The following is a 12,375-nucleotide window of genomic DNA, read 5'->3' as shown; positions in this document are numbered from 1 at the left end:
TCTCCTCCTACTACAGCATGGCAAGAAAATCCTCCAAATACTAATGATTAACCTGTTGAATAGGAGATAGTTCACCTCCCAATGACTTCATAAATATCTGCTTCACTTACCTTTGGTAAATGAAATAACCAAACCATCATTCATTTTCTGATTTAGCTGTAAAACTAATCTGAAAAGTTTTCAAAATAAATCACGGTTTAAAAATGTAGGTTTCATTTTTAGAAGGTACACACTATACATCTATCTCTGAGTTGTGAAGAATATATATTAAGGTTATAACAACCAACAAGAATGCACTTTTATGTAAAAAACCATGATTAAATCTAGTCTTCCTGACTACTGATTTAAAACAATTGGATTTAAATCACATCCACCCTGCTCCTCTGTGTTGCAGCTGTCTCAATCTCCTGGAAATTGAAAATATATTTTCATTACTTTGCTTGTATTCTCTTTATTAATTATATACATATTCTCTGGTGCATGCATCTTTTTGATGGCAGCCTAATCTTACTTGTGTAGCAAGAGAATGGCTCTATTTTCACTTCAGTTGTATTTTGTGGTGGAAATCTCTGCCCCAAGGAACAAATTATAGTGCTGCTTGTTCCCAATATAAACTGGAGTAAGATTGTCATTCTCTTTTAATAGATTTTTCCCATTACTTTTTTTGGCCTGTACTATACCTGTGTATGTAAATATAAATGCTGGAAAACACTGATGTAGAAAAGTGAAATAACTTTGAATATTTTGTTATGGTTAAAGGGATGTTGTCAGGTGAAAAATCATACTTAACAAAATCTGACCAGTTATACATAACCCATTATACTAAAATTTGAAATAATTTTCTAGTTTTATTTCTCACAATTAATAGTGTTCATTTACTTCTTGCATTATTGTACTTTCCTTGTGGACCATAAAAATAGACATCTGATTCACTGTTTGGCTGTCAAGCATTCTCATAATGTTGCAAAGTTTGGGTTGCAAACATTGTTTGGATTTAAGCATTTCCCTACTAAGTTGTATTTTCACTGGATTTAAAAACAAATAAACCACAGATGTTACTGAACTTATGTTTTGGGTTTAACTTGACCTGAGAATCTCTCTTAAAGAATATTAAGTGTACTTTCAATCAGATCTGGTCAATGAAAGATTATAAAATATTCTCTGATTTTCCCACTTAACTATTGTGTGCTTGAGTTGATAGAATTTACTTCTACAGTAAATAAGTTTTTAAAGTATATTAATATTTTATTCTGCAATCACATATTTGGAAGATTAACTCTTTTATATGTAACTGTTGAATATGAGCATTCACAGTGTTGCATGTAATATACTAATGCAATTTTCAACCTTTTTTTCTTTTGATATAGCACCATTGAACCTCTGTATTTCACCTATGGAATCTTATTTGCCTGTGGTTGTTCATTTGCATACCAGCCATCCTTGGTCATTCTGGGGCAATATTTCAGGAAGCGTCTTGGATTAGTGAATGGCATCGTCACTGCCGGAAGCAGCTTGTTCACTGTGTCACTGCCTTTCCTTTTAAGAGTGTTGATTGATTCAGTTGGCCTGTACAACACTTTAAGGGTCCTGTGCATCCTTATGTTTGTTCTTTTCCTGGCCGGCTTCACTTACAAACCCCTCATTTCCAGTGCAAGTGACAAAGAGGGTGGAAAGAAGGGCATGTTGAGATTTCCTCCTGTGAAGAAGATTTTCAGTTTCTCCGTTTTCAAGGTTATGGGTTATCGAATCTGGGCTTTTGGAATCCCTGCTGCACTTTTTGGATACTTTGTGCCTTATGTTCACTTGGTAAGTGCACATCTTTTGCTATGTTTAGTTTATCTAAAAAATCTATTCCCTTTATATTCTGGACTAAGAAAACCACTGGTATTAGGAATATCTAACATCAAAGTTGTACTGTGGAGGATCACGTGACTTGTGTTCTAATGTCTGCAATTAGGAGACATTCTAGCTGTCAATCAGAACCTTTGCACTCTCTTAGTCTGGAGCCAGTTTAAGTTTTAGTTCCTTATTTTCTCCCCTGAGGTTGTATAGAGGGGGAAAAGGAAAAATATTTTAACTGCACAAGAAAGCCTCTGAGTAGTATTCTGTTTTACTTCAAATGAATTTTGTACTATTGACTGAACAAAATTGTTTTTTTTAAGGCCCTGAACAGTAAACATTGCCAATTACACTGTATATTTATGTATCATTTGAGTGAGGATAGTGACTGGATGTTGCATATTAGAGTTCAGAGCAGTACTGAGAATATACTTTAGAATATGCAAATATGCTTTGGATTTATTGGATACTTTATGAAAAAACACTCCTGCAGATAACAAAATAGGGAGATTTTGATCATGAATGTAATGAAAGAATTAAAATATATCGCAGAAAAAAAGTTGATTTCTAGTCCATGCTTAATTTCCCATTTTGATTGATGTCAGCAGTATTATTAACTAGAGCTTTGCCAAAAAATTTACACTGCTAGTAAATCAATTTTTAATAATAAATTTGCTAGTTTTGTTAGAAGCACAATATTTGAGCTATATCTTGCCTTTCCCTTTGAAATTTTGTAATAATAAATATGAAAATATCTGTTGGAAAAATAATACAGCAAAACACAGAAAGTCCAGTATGTTCATGGAAAGTGTTGGGGGAGGAGGGAAAGAGGGAAGAGACAACTTATTGTTTCAGAAGGTGGAGGAAGAAACCAGGAAGGCATTTTAGACTTGATTCTGACTAACGGAGAGAAATTGGTAGCGAACTGAATGGGGAAGGCAACTTGGGTGAAAGTGATCCTGAAATCTTCAAGCTTCATGAGTCTAAGGCCTGGCTGGGGGGGATTGATCTAAGGTACTCAACTTCAGCTACATGAATAACGTAGCTGAAATCAACATACTTTAGACCTACTCACCGTCGTGTCTTCACTGCGGTGAGTTGACTGCTGCTGTTCCCCCATCGACTCTGCCTGCGCCTCTCGCGGCAGTGGAGTACAGGAGTTGATGGGAGAGTGGTCGGGGTTGATTTATTGCATCTAGACTAGACATGATAAATTTACCCCTGCTGGATCAATCGCTGCCTGCCAATCCGGCGGGTAGTGTAGACATACCTAAGGAAAGGAAGGAATGAGAACAGTAGAATGAGGACAGTGGACTTCAAAAAAGCAAGACTCAACAAACTTAGATAACTAGTAGGTAAGGTTACATGGGAAGAAAATCTAAGGGATAAAGGAGTTCAGGAGAGTTGTCAGTCTCAAGATGTTTCCTGAATAATAATTGATGATGTTCTTGCTAGACCTAATAGGAGGACAGCAACATTTCAAATAGCTGTATTCATTTATTTGTATTACCCCAGTGCCTAGGAGCCCTAATTATGGACCAGGACCCATTGTGAACATAAGAACATAAGAAAGGCCGTACCGGGTCGGACCAAAGGTCCATCTAGCCCAGTATCTGTCTACCGACAGTGGCCAATGCCAGGTGCCCCTGAGGGAGTGAACCTAACAGGCAATGATCAAGTGATCTCTCTCCTGCCATCCATCTCCATCCTCTGACGAACAGAGGCTAGGGACACCATTCTTACCCATCCTGGCTAATAGCCATTTATGGACTTAGCCACCATGAATTTATCCAGTCCCCTTTTAAACATTGTTATAGTCCTAGCCTTCACAACCTCCTCAGGTAAGGAGTTCCACAAGTTGATTGTGCGCTGCGTGAAGAAGAACTTCCTTTTATTTGTTTTAAACCTGCTGCCTATTAATTTCATTTGGTGACCCCTAGTTCTTGTATTATGGGAATAAGTAAATAACTTTTCCTTATCCACTTTCTCAACATCACTCATGATTTTATATACCTCTATCATGTCCCCCCTTAGTCTTCTCTTTTCCAAACTGAAGAGTCCTAGCCTCTTTAATCTTTCCTCATATGAGACCCTCTCTAAACCCCTAATCATTTTAGTTGCTCTTTTCTGAACCTTTTCTAGTGCTAGAATATCTTTTTTGAGGTGAGGAGACCACATCTGTACACAGTATTCGAGATGTGGGCGAACCATGGATTTATATAAGGGCAATAATATATTCTCAGTCTTATTCTCTATCCCCTTTTTAATGATTCCTAACATCCTGTTTGCTTTTTTGACCGCCTCATTGTGCTAGGCGCTGAGCGAACAAACAGAACAAAAAGTTGATCTCTCCCTGCCCTAAGAGCTTATAATCCAACTATAAGACAAGAGACAGCAGATGGATACAGATAGACAGATGGGAGAGTACAAGGAACTAATGACACAATCAGCATGGTAACTGATGTACTGATACCATAGCACTGTATGCATTGTTTAGTCTGTTGTCTTCTGGAAGATACTGGAATCATACCTCATTGCATGGGCTATTTAATCAATTACTTTCCTGTTCTGCTCAAGCATTTTCAACAACAATTATTGGATCCTATGTCAGAGACCTAGTTTAATTTCTTTGAGTGAGTGCTCATGTCCATTCCACAGTAGGTGTGTGTGCTCGCCACGTGCACCTGTATTAGACTTTTTTCCCTTAGCAGTACCCGTAGAGGAGCACTCCTAGCAACCTCTGGAGTAGCGCCACCATGGTGCAGTATAAGGGTCGCTGTGCACTCCCCCAACCCCCAGTTCCTTTTTGGTGACAGTGCTTTAGAACTGCTGTGCTCCAGCTCTTCGCTGTAGCCTTCCCTGTTTAGACTGTTGTTTAGTTCTGTAGATAGTTAGTATGTGTAGTTTTAAAAGTAAATATATCTAAAGTAGAAGAGCCTCTAATAACTGCACCCGGGTCAGGGCATGCCTCGAGCTTTAAGTCGTGCGGCACTTGTAAACGGCCTATGCCCCCCGCACAATAGTTGCTTACTCTGTCTTGGAGAAATCCAGGTCAGCGACCACTGCAAAATTTGCAGATCGATTAAACCCTGGACTAAGAAGGAGTGGGATATATGGCTGTGAGCCATATTGACGGAGTTGGCCCTGACTCTGCTACCCCTGCACCACTCCAAATCGGCACCGAGCACCATAGCATCAGTGCATGGTGACCCAGTGGTGCCTTCTACCAGCCAGCACCGCTCCCCACCCATGGGACACTCTAGTAAAACGAGGAAGCCATCTTCTCCATCAGGACACCTGGACAAGGCTGGGGGTGAGCTTAGACCCACGCTGGGCAGCTCTCGATCCCCCTCACCCTCACGGCCTCCAACTCGGGTAGAGCAGAGTATCCCAGCCCACTCTGAGCTGACCTCTCCATATGCAAGTGGCCACATACAGGTGCCCTCCGTGCTGGAGGCCCTGCAGGCGGCTCGAGACATAATGTCTTTTCTGATACCAGCTGCACCGACCCCAGTGGCTCCCTAGTCCAGAGGCGAACCAGTGCTCGGACCACCGCAGTCGCCACTCGGGCGGTACTGCTCACGGTCGTGGGAAGGATCCCGATGCCACTCTTCTCCGAGTGACCACTCCGCTCCGGGGTATCTGCCAACCCCCACCCAATTGTCTGGCTGTGTGTCGAGCAACAGGGACTTGAGGCACCGCTCCGCATCTAGGTAGTGCAGGCCTTAAGGTCAGAGCACGCCCCGCCGGGAGTAGGACCGACGGCACCGGAGGTCGCCAACTCTGAGAAGCCGCCATAGCCCCTTGCGGTACCAATGTCAACACTGCTCGCGTTCTTCATCCCGGTTGAGGTCCCTGGCACGGCTCGGGTCGGCTCCTGCAGCCCCAGGCATAGATCGCCGGCAACCGGCTGCCACAGATCCGCCTGACGGAGCTGTTTGCGGAGCAGCCACTACAGACAGTATTCCTGCTTCTCTACACCGGGCTCACCGTCTCGGGCCCGGCACCGCTCACAGCACTGCTACTCATCCCCATCCCTGGATAGTGGTTGTTCGTGCACCAGCCCAGCCTCCCCTCGGAGCCGGCAGTTAGTGAACCAGACGAGTCCGGTGGGGCAGCCTGCTCCGACAGTGCCACAGCAAGTACAATGGCACCAGGCTCCCTGGCCAGCGCCCTGGTACCAGTGGACCCCATGGGTCTGAATGCAGACCCCACAGGTGGCTCGCTCGGTAGCCAGGGCCTTAGACCATCAGCCTCCATCTCTCAGCCCCCCAGGAGGGGGTCAGCAGAGCACTCCTCCCCGGTCCTGCATTCAGAAGGAGACCAAACGCTGGGGACTGCGGCACTGGTGGGAATGCAAAGCACTGTGCCTGCATCCTCATCCTCCCCAGATGAGGCCATCGTGGCACCGCCTCCTCCTGTTCGCCTCCACCAGGAGCTCCTGAAAAGGGTGGCTTCAAGCCTCAGTTTACAGGCTGAAGAGGTGGAGGAGCCATCAAACTCCCTCTTTGATGTTTTCTCAGCCACAGCACTGGCTAGGGTGGCCTGCCCTCTCCATGAAGGGGTGGCGAAAATCTCCACTGCCATATGGCAGACCCCATCTTCCTTGTCCCCCATCTTTCAGAGGGCAGAGCAGAAGTATTTCATGCCCACCAAGGGGCAGGAATATCTCTATACTCACCTTGCTCCCAATTCCCTGGTGCTCGAGGCAGTCAATCACAAGGAGCACCAAGACCACCCCACTCCCACCCCTAACAATAAGGATTCAAGGAGGCTGGCCTTGTTTGGTAGAAAGCTTTATTCTTCTTCAAGCTTTCAGCTGAGGATGGCAAACCACCAAGCTCTGCTGGGCAGATATGATATTAACTTATAGGGCTCAATGCCAAAGTTTACGGATCTCTCCAGGAACATGATCAGAAGGCGTATAAGGCCCTGGTGGAGGAGGGTGCCACTGCTGCCAGAGCAGCCCTTCAGGCAGCCTCGGACGCAGTGGACACGGCAGCAAGAACCATGGCCTCTGCGGTGTCCATGCAGAGGGCATCGTGGCTCCTCTTGTCCAGGCTGTTCAATAAGGCACAGAGCTCCCTCAGGACCTCCCCTTCGATGACAAGGCCACGTTTGCAGAGCAAACGGACATAAATTTACACGGTCTCAAGGACTCTCACACGACCTTAAAGACTCTTGGCCTCTATGTCCCGGCCCTGGCCAGGTCCAAGTTCAAGCCTCAGCAGGCCCCCAGCCAAGCCACCCACTCCCAACACAAACCTTCTCACAGGAAGTCTAGAACCTATAGGAAGCTTCCACAGTGGCAGTCTCAGTCCGCCCCCCAGCCTGGCCCCTCCAAGGGCAAGCAGATGGGTAAGCGCCCATTTTAATGTGACGCCCGGGGACCATGGATCCGCCCACCTTACCCTTCTCCAGCCATCTCTACACATTCGTCCCGGAGTAGTTGCTGCTGACCTCAGACCGCTGGGCCCTCAACACCATCTCCCGGGGCTATACCCTCTAATTTCTTTCTACCCCACCTATCCCCCTCTCCCCATCCCTCTTCAGGGACTCCTTTCACGAGAGCCTACTCGAGCAAGAGGTGAGGCGGCTCCTTTACCTGGGAGCGGTGGAGGTGGTGCCTGTGGAGTTCAGGTACAGAGGATACTACTCCCACTATTTCCTTATCACGAAGGCCAAAGGGGGCCTCATGCCCATCCTGGACATGCGAAGTCTAAACTAGTACATGGTAAAACTCAAGTTCCACATGGTATCCCTGGCCTCCATTATTCCCTCCCTGGATCCTAGAGACTGGTATGCTGACCTCGATCTCCAGGACGTGTAATTCCACATTCACATATTCAAGGGCCAGAGGCATTTCCTCTGCTTCACAGTAGGACAGGAACACTACCAGTTCACCGTCCTCCCGTTTGGCCTCTCAACAGCACCCAGAATCTTCACAAAGTGTATGTCTGTGGTGGCGGCCTACCTCAGATGTTGGGGGGTCCAGATCTTCCCCCATCTCGATGACTGGTTGGTCAAAGGCAGCTCCAGGTCACAGGTACAGGACCACATAACACTCCTCCTGACCACATGCACTGCGGCTGTTGGTAAACAACATCAAATCTACATTGGTACCAGTACAACGAATAGAGTGCATTGATGCGGTTCTCCATGAGACATCGGCCAGAGCTTCCCTCCCACTGGACAAGTTTGAAACCTTGAGGGATTTCATCAGGGCGATCACGAGGTTTCCCGTGACAACTGCCAGGGCGTGCCTCCAGCTCCTGGGTCATATGGCAGCATGAATGTACATGGTATGCCATGCCAGACTCGGAATGAGGCTCCTTCAGCTCTGGCTGGCCTTGATGTTCTCCCAGTCCAGAGACAGGTTGGACACCGTCCTCACCATGCCCGAGTCCGTACCAGCCTCCCTCCTTCAGTGGGCCACCCCGGAGAATGTGCTCTGAGGGATCCCATTCAGGAGCTGCTCCCCAACTATAGAATTGGTGTCTGTTGCGTCGGACTTGGGGTGGGGAGCCCATATGGGAGACCTCCAGACTCAAGGATTGTGGTCTGCGCAGGAATTAGGCCTGCACATAAACGTCAAAGAACTCCGAGCAGTCCGTCTGGCCTGTGTGGGTGTTCGCTTATGCCTTACAGGCAGGGTAGTCAGAGTTCTCATGGACAACATGGCCTCGATGTTCTACATCAACAGGCAAGGTGGAGCCTGCTCCACAGCCCTCTGCCAGGAAGCCCTCCGGCTGTGGGATTTATGCATCGCCCACAATATCGACTTGGAAGCCCACCACTTACCAGGCATCTGGAATTCTCGAGTGGAACACCTGAGCCGGGACTTCTCCTCTCAGCACGAGTGGTCGCTGCACCTGGGGGTGGCTCACATGATCTTCCAAACGTGGGGCACTCCCCAAGTGGACCTCTTTGAAGGTGCGTCGGAACTTCTTGCTCCAGCTCTGCTGCAGTCTTTCCAGTTGATCTTAGTGGTACCTTTAGCTAGTTATTAGTAGCTCGTAGAAAGTAGTTTTCAGTTAGAGCAGGCCCGGGGCATGTCCGATGCCCCAGGCTTCAAGTCGTGCAACTCCTGTCTCTGTTCCATGCCAAGGAGTGATCCGCATGCTGAGTGTCTCCGCTGCTTGGGCGAAACTCACATGAGTGAACGCTGCAAGATCTGCAGGTCTTTTTTTTTTAAGCCATGAACTAAGGAGGAGAGGGACATCAGACTTCGCGTTCTCCTCATGGAATCGGTGCTGGCTCCAACTCCGGTATTCTGAGCGAACTTGGTGCTGGGCACCGCATCGTCAGTGCGCAGCAAAGCCCCCTCCCCCAGTTGGCACTGCTCCCCTTCCAAGAAGCAAAGGAAGAGCTCAAATTCACAGTGGCGCCAAGAGAAGGGAGGGGGAGAGGCTGGTCCCGCGTTGGGCAGCCCGTGGTCCCCTCCGGGCTCGAAACCTCTGACTTGTGCTGAGCGGAGTAGCCTGGCAGTGTCGACACGCGCCTCCCCTGTGGTCCGGATCCCATCGACGCCGGAGGCTCTACGGGCTGCTTGAGACATTTTGAGCTTGCCAGTGCCCAGGGCGCTGCCAGTGGCGGGCCCCCAGTCCCAAGGCAAACCGTTGATGGGTGCTCAACAGGCCTCCCCTGTACAGCACAGCTTTCACTCCGAAGACCACTCTCTTTACCTTGTTTGGCACGCAGCAACAGGTCCACTAGCAGATCACGTCCACCACCCTCGACACCAGCCAGGTTACCCGGTTCGCTGCCATCCGGGCAGGAGACTCAGGGTCCTTCCACGCCATGCAGCAGCGGGTGCAGGCATCAAGATAGGCATCAAAGGCGTTCCTCTTAATGATGCAGCTATCGTAGCCGGTCTCCGTGTGACTGACATCAACGCTCCCGCTGTGTCAGACATCACACATGGGGCTCCCGCCACGTGTCACTGGCACCATGGCACCGCAGCTCCAGGCGCCAAAGCAAATCTCGGAACAGTACTTCCGGAGGGTACCAGTCCTCGATGTCAAGGTCCTGGTCCCGTGGAAGACAGCATCGTAGGCACCATCGCTCCCACCACTCCTATGGTACCATTCAGTCGGTGGTGACCTCGGCCTTGGCACCCAGCTGCCCCTCGCTGGGCCGTACCAATCAGCCGGACCAGATAGTGCCACCTATCCTGCAGCATGGACAGTGACAAGGGGTCCCATGGCAGGGACAGTGGTGTCAATGGGCACCGTGGCCACCGATGCCCACTGAGCCGGGAACCGCTCGGTGGCCGGGGCATCCGAGGCCCTGTCAGACTTGCAATCTAGGCCAAGGGACAAATCAACAGATCATGAGTTGTCGGCTCTGCGCCTGGACTCTGACCTGGGGGTTGATCCCCTGGCACTGGCTGCGGCCCACAGCCCCATGCCGGTCTCTTCTCCTGCACTGCATGATACCATCGCCACACCGCCACCCTCTGCTCCACAGGAAGACTTCAGGGCGCATCAAGACCCCTGCTAAAGCGGGTGGCGTCGAGCCTCCCACGGCAGGCTGAAGAGATGGAGGGCCCGTCCAATTCCCTTTTTAATGTACTGTCCCCCTCGGTACCGGGTCGTGTGGCTTTACCCCTTCACCAAGGAGTAGCCAAAATCTCCAGCGCCCTGCGGTTAACTCCTGCCTCTCTGGCCCCGATTTCCAAGAAGGCTGAGAGGAAGTATTTTGTGCCGGCCAGGAACCACAAATACCTCTACTCCACCCGGCACCTAACTCTCTGGTGGTGGAATCGGTGAACCACCAGGAGCAGCAGGGCCAGCCCGCGCCTACCCCCAAGAATAAAGACGCCAGGAGACTAGACTCTTTTTTGGTAGAAAACTTTACTCCTCTTCAAGTTTCCAGCTCAGGGTGGCCAACCATCAGGCCTTACTGAGCTGATATGATTTTAATTTATGGGAGTCCCTGCCAAAGTTCAAGCCACTCCTCCCAGAGTGGGATAGGAAGGACTTTAAGGCATTGGTGGATGAGGGGGCGACGGCAAGCAAAGCAGCCCTGCAGGCAGCAGCGGATACGGCGGCTTGCTTGATGGCCTCCGCGATCTCCATGCGTAGGGCGCCGTGGCTCCTCCTGTCTGGGCTGTTGGCAGAGGCCCAGTCCCTTGTGCAGGACCTGCCATTCAACGGGAAAGCCCTGTTCGCTGAACAGATGGACGTCAGGCTGCATGGGATGAAAGACTCTCATATCACCCTGCAGACCTTGGGCCTCTACATCCCTCCGGCTAAGGACAAGGCCAAACCGCAGACGTCAGCTCATCTGCGCAGAGCAGATACGAGTCCTCTTACAAGAGGCCAAGAGACCAGAAGTGCCGGCCTCAATGACAGTCCCGCTCTGCCCCACAGCCTGGACCCTCTAAGGGCAAAAGGCAGGGAAAGAGGCGTTTTTGACTATTTGCAGGGGGGCACCAAGGCAGTTGCTATGGAAACCCCCCTACTAATAACGTTTTTGTGTTCGGCAACCGCTGGTCATGAATAACCTCAGAATGCTGGGTCCTTAAAACCATTCCCAAGGGCTACATGTTGCAGTTCAGTTCACCCCCACCCAACCACCCACCATCCCTGGTGGGCTCGGGGCACCTGAAGCATGTTCACCGCCTAGGTCAGGAGGTGGAACGACTACTACACCTGGGGGCAGTGGAGAGCATGCCAGTAGAATTCCAGGGCAGGGGTTTCTACTCCCAATATTTCCTGATCCCAAAAGTGAAAGGGGGTCTCAGGCCCATCCTAAATCTGCGGAATCTCAATCGGTTTATGGTCCGCTCCAAGTTCCGCATGGTGTCCCTGGCTTCTGTTTCCTGGTGGGGCCCAACCACTACCAGTTCACGGTTCTCCTGTTTGGGCTATCCACAGTGCCCAGGGTATTCACAAAGTCTATGGCGGAGGTAGCAGCCTACCTCAGATGAGAAGGGGTCCAGATGTTCCCATATCTGGACGATTGACTTCTCAAGGGCAACTCACGGTCTCAGGTGAGGGCCCATGTGGACCTGCTCTTGTCTACATGCGCCAATCTCGGCCTGTTGATAAACGAGACCAAATCAACGCTAGTCCCTGTGCAGTGCATAGAATTCATAGGGGCACTACTGGACTCCTTAAGGGCCACAGCCTCTCTCCCAGTGGGCAGGTTCAAAACTCTCAAAGATCTTATCGCCTCGGTCACGACTTTTCTGGTGACAACAGCAAGGGCGTGCCTTCAGATCCTAGGGCACATGGCGGCGTGCATGTATGTGGTCCACCACGTCAGGCTCCGAATGAGGCCCCTCCAGCTATGGCTAGCCTCCCAGTTCTCCCAGGCCCGGGACAGCCTGGACAAGGTCCTCACAGTACCGACCCTGGTAATAGCCTCCCTACAATGATGGTCCTTCCCGGGCAACATGCTCCAAGGGGTTCCTTTCCGGGAGGCGGCCCCGTCAATAGACCTGGTGTCCGATGCGTTGGACTTGGGCTGGGGAGCCCACATAGGGAACATGCAAACCCAAGGGATGTGGTCAACCTTGGACCTGTCCCT

The 12,375-nt window shown here is 49.8% G+C and overlaps 1 protein-coding gene across 1 annotated transcript in view; it reads left to right on the top strand.

The window, feature by feature from the left end:
• The window catches only part of SLC16A10 (solute carrier family 16 member 10), a 185,913-nt gene that overhangs the window by 137,361 nt on the left and 36,177 nt on the right, over positions 1-12,375 (top strand). Inside the window, exon 3 of the mRNA XM_039532466.1 lies at positions 1,368-1,806. Within this exon, the coding sequence (XP_039388400.1) occupies positions 1,368-1,806 (439 nt within the window). The remainder of the gene's footprint in view (positions 1-1,367; positions 1,807-12,375) is intronic.

The sequence above is a fragment of the Mauremys reevesii genome, linkage group 3 (genome assembly GCF_016161935.1).
Source record: "Mauremys reevesii isolate NIE-2019 linkage group 3, ASM1616193v1, whole genome shotgun sequence".
Lineage (NCBI taxonomy): Eukaryota > Metazoa > Chordata > Testudines > Geoemydidae > Mauremys > Mauremys reevesii.
Note: the sequence above shows the minus strand (reverse complement) of the source record. Positions and strands in the feature narration are given on the sequence as shown.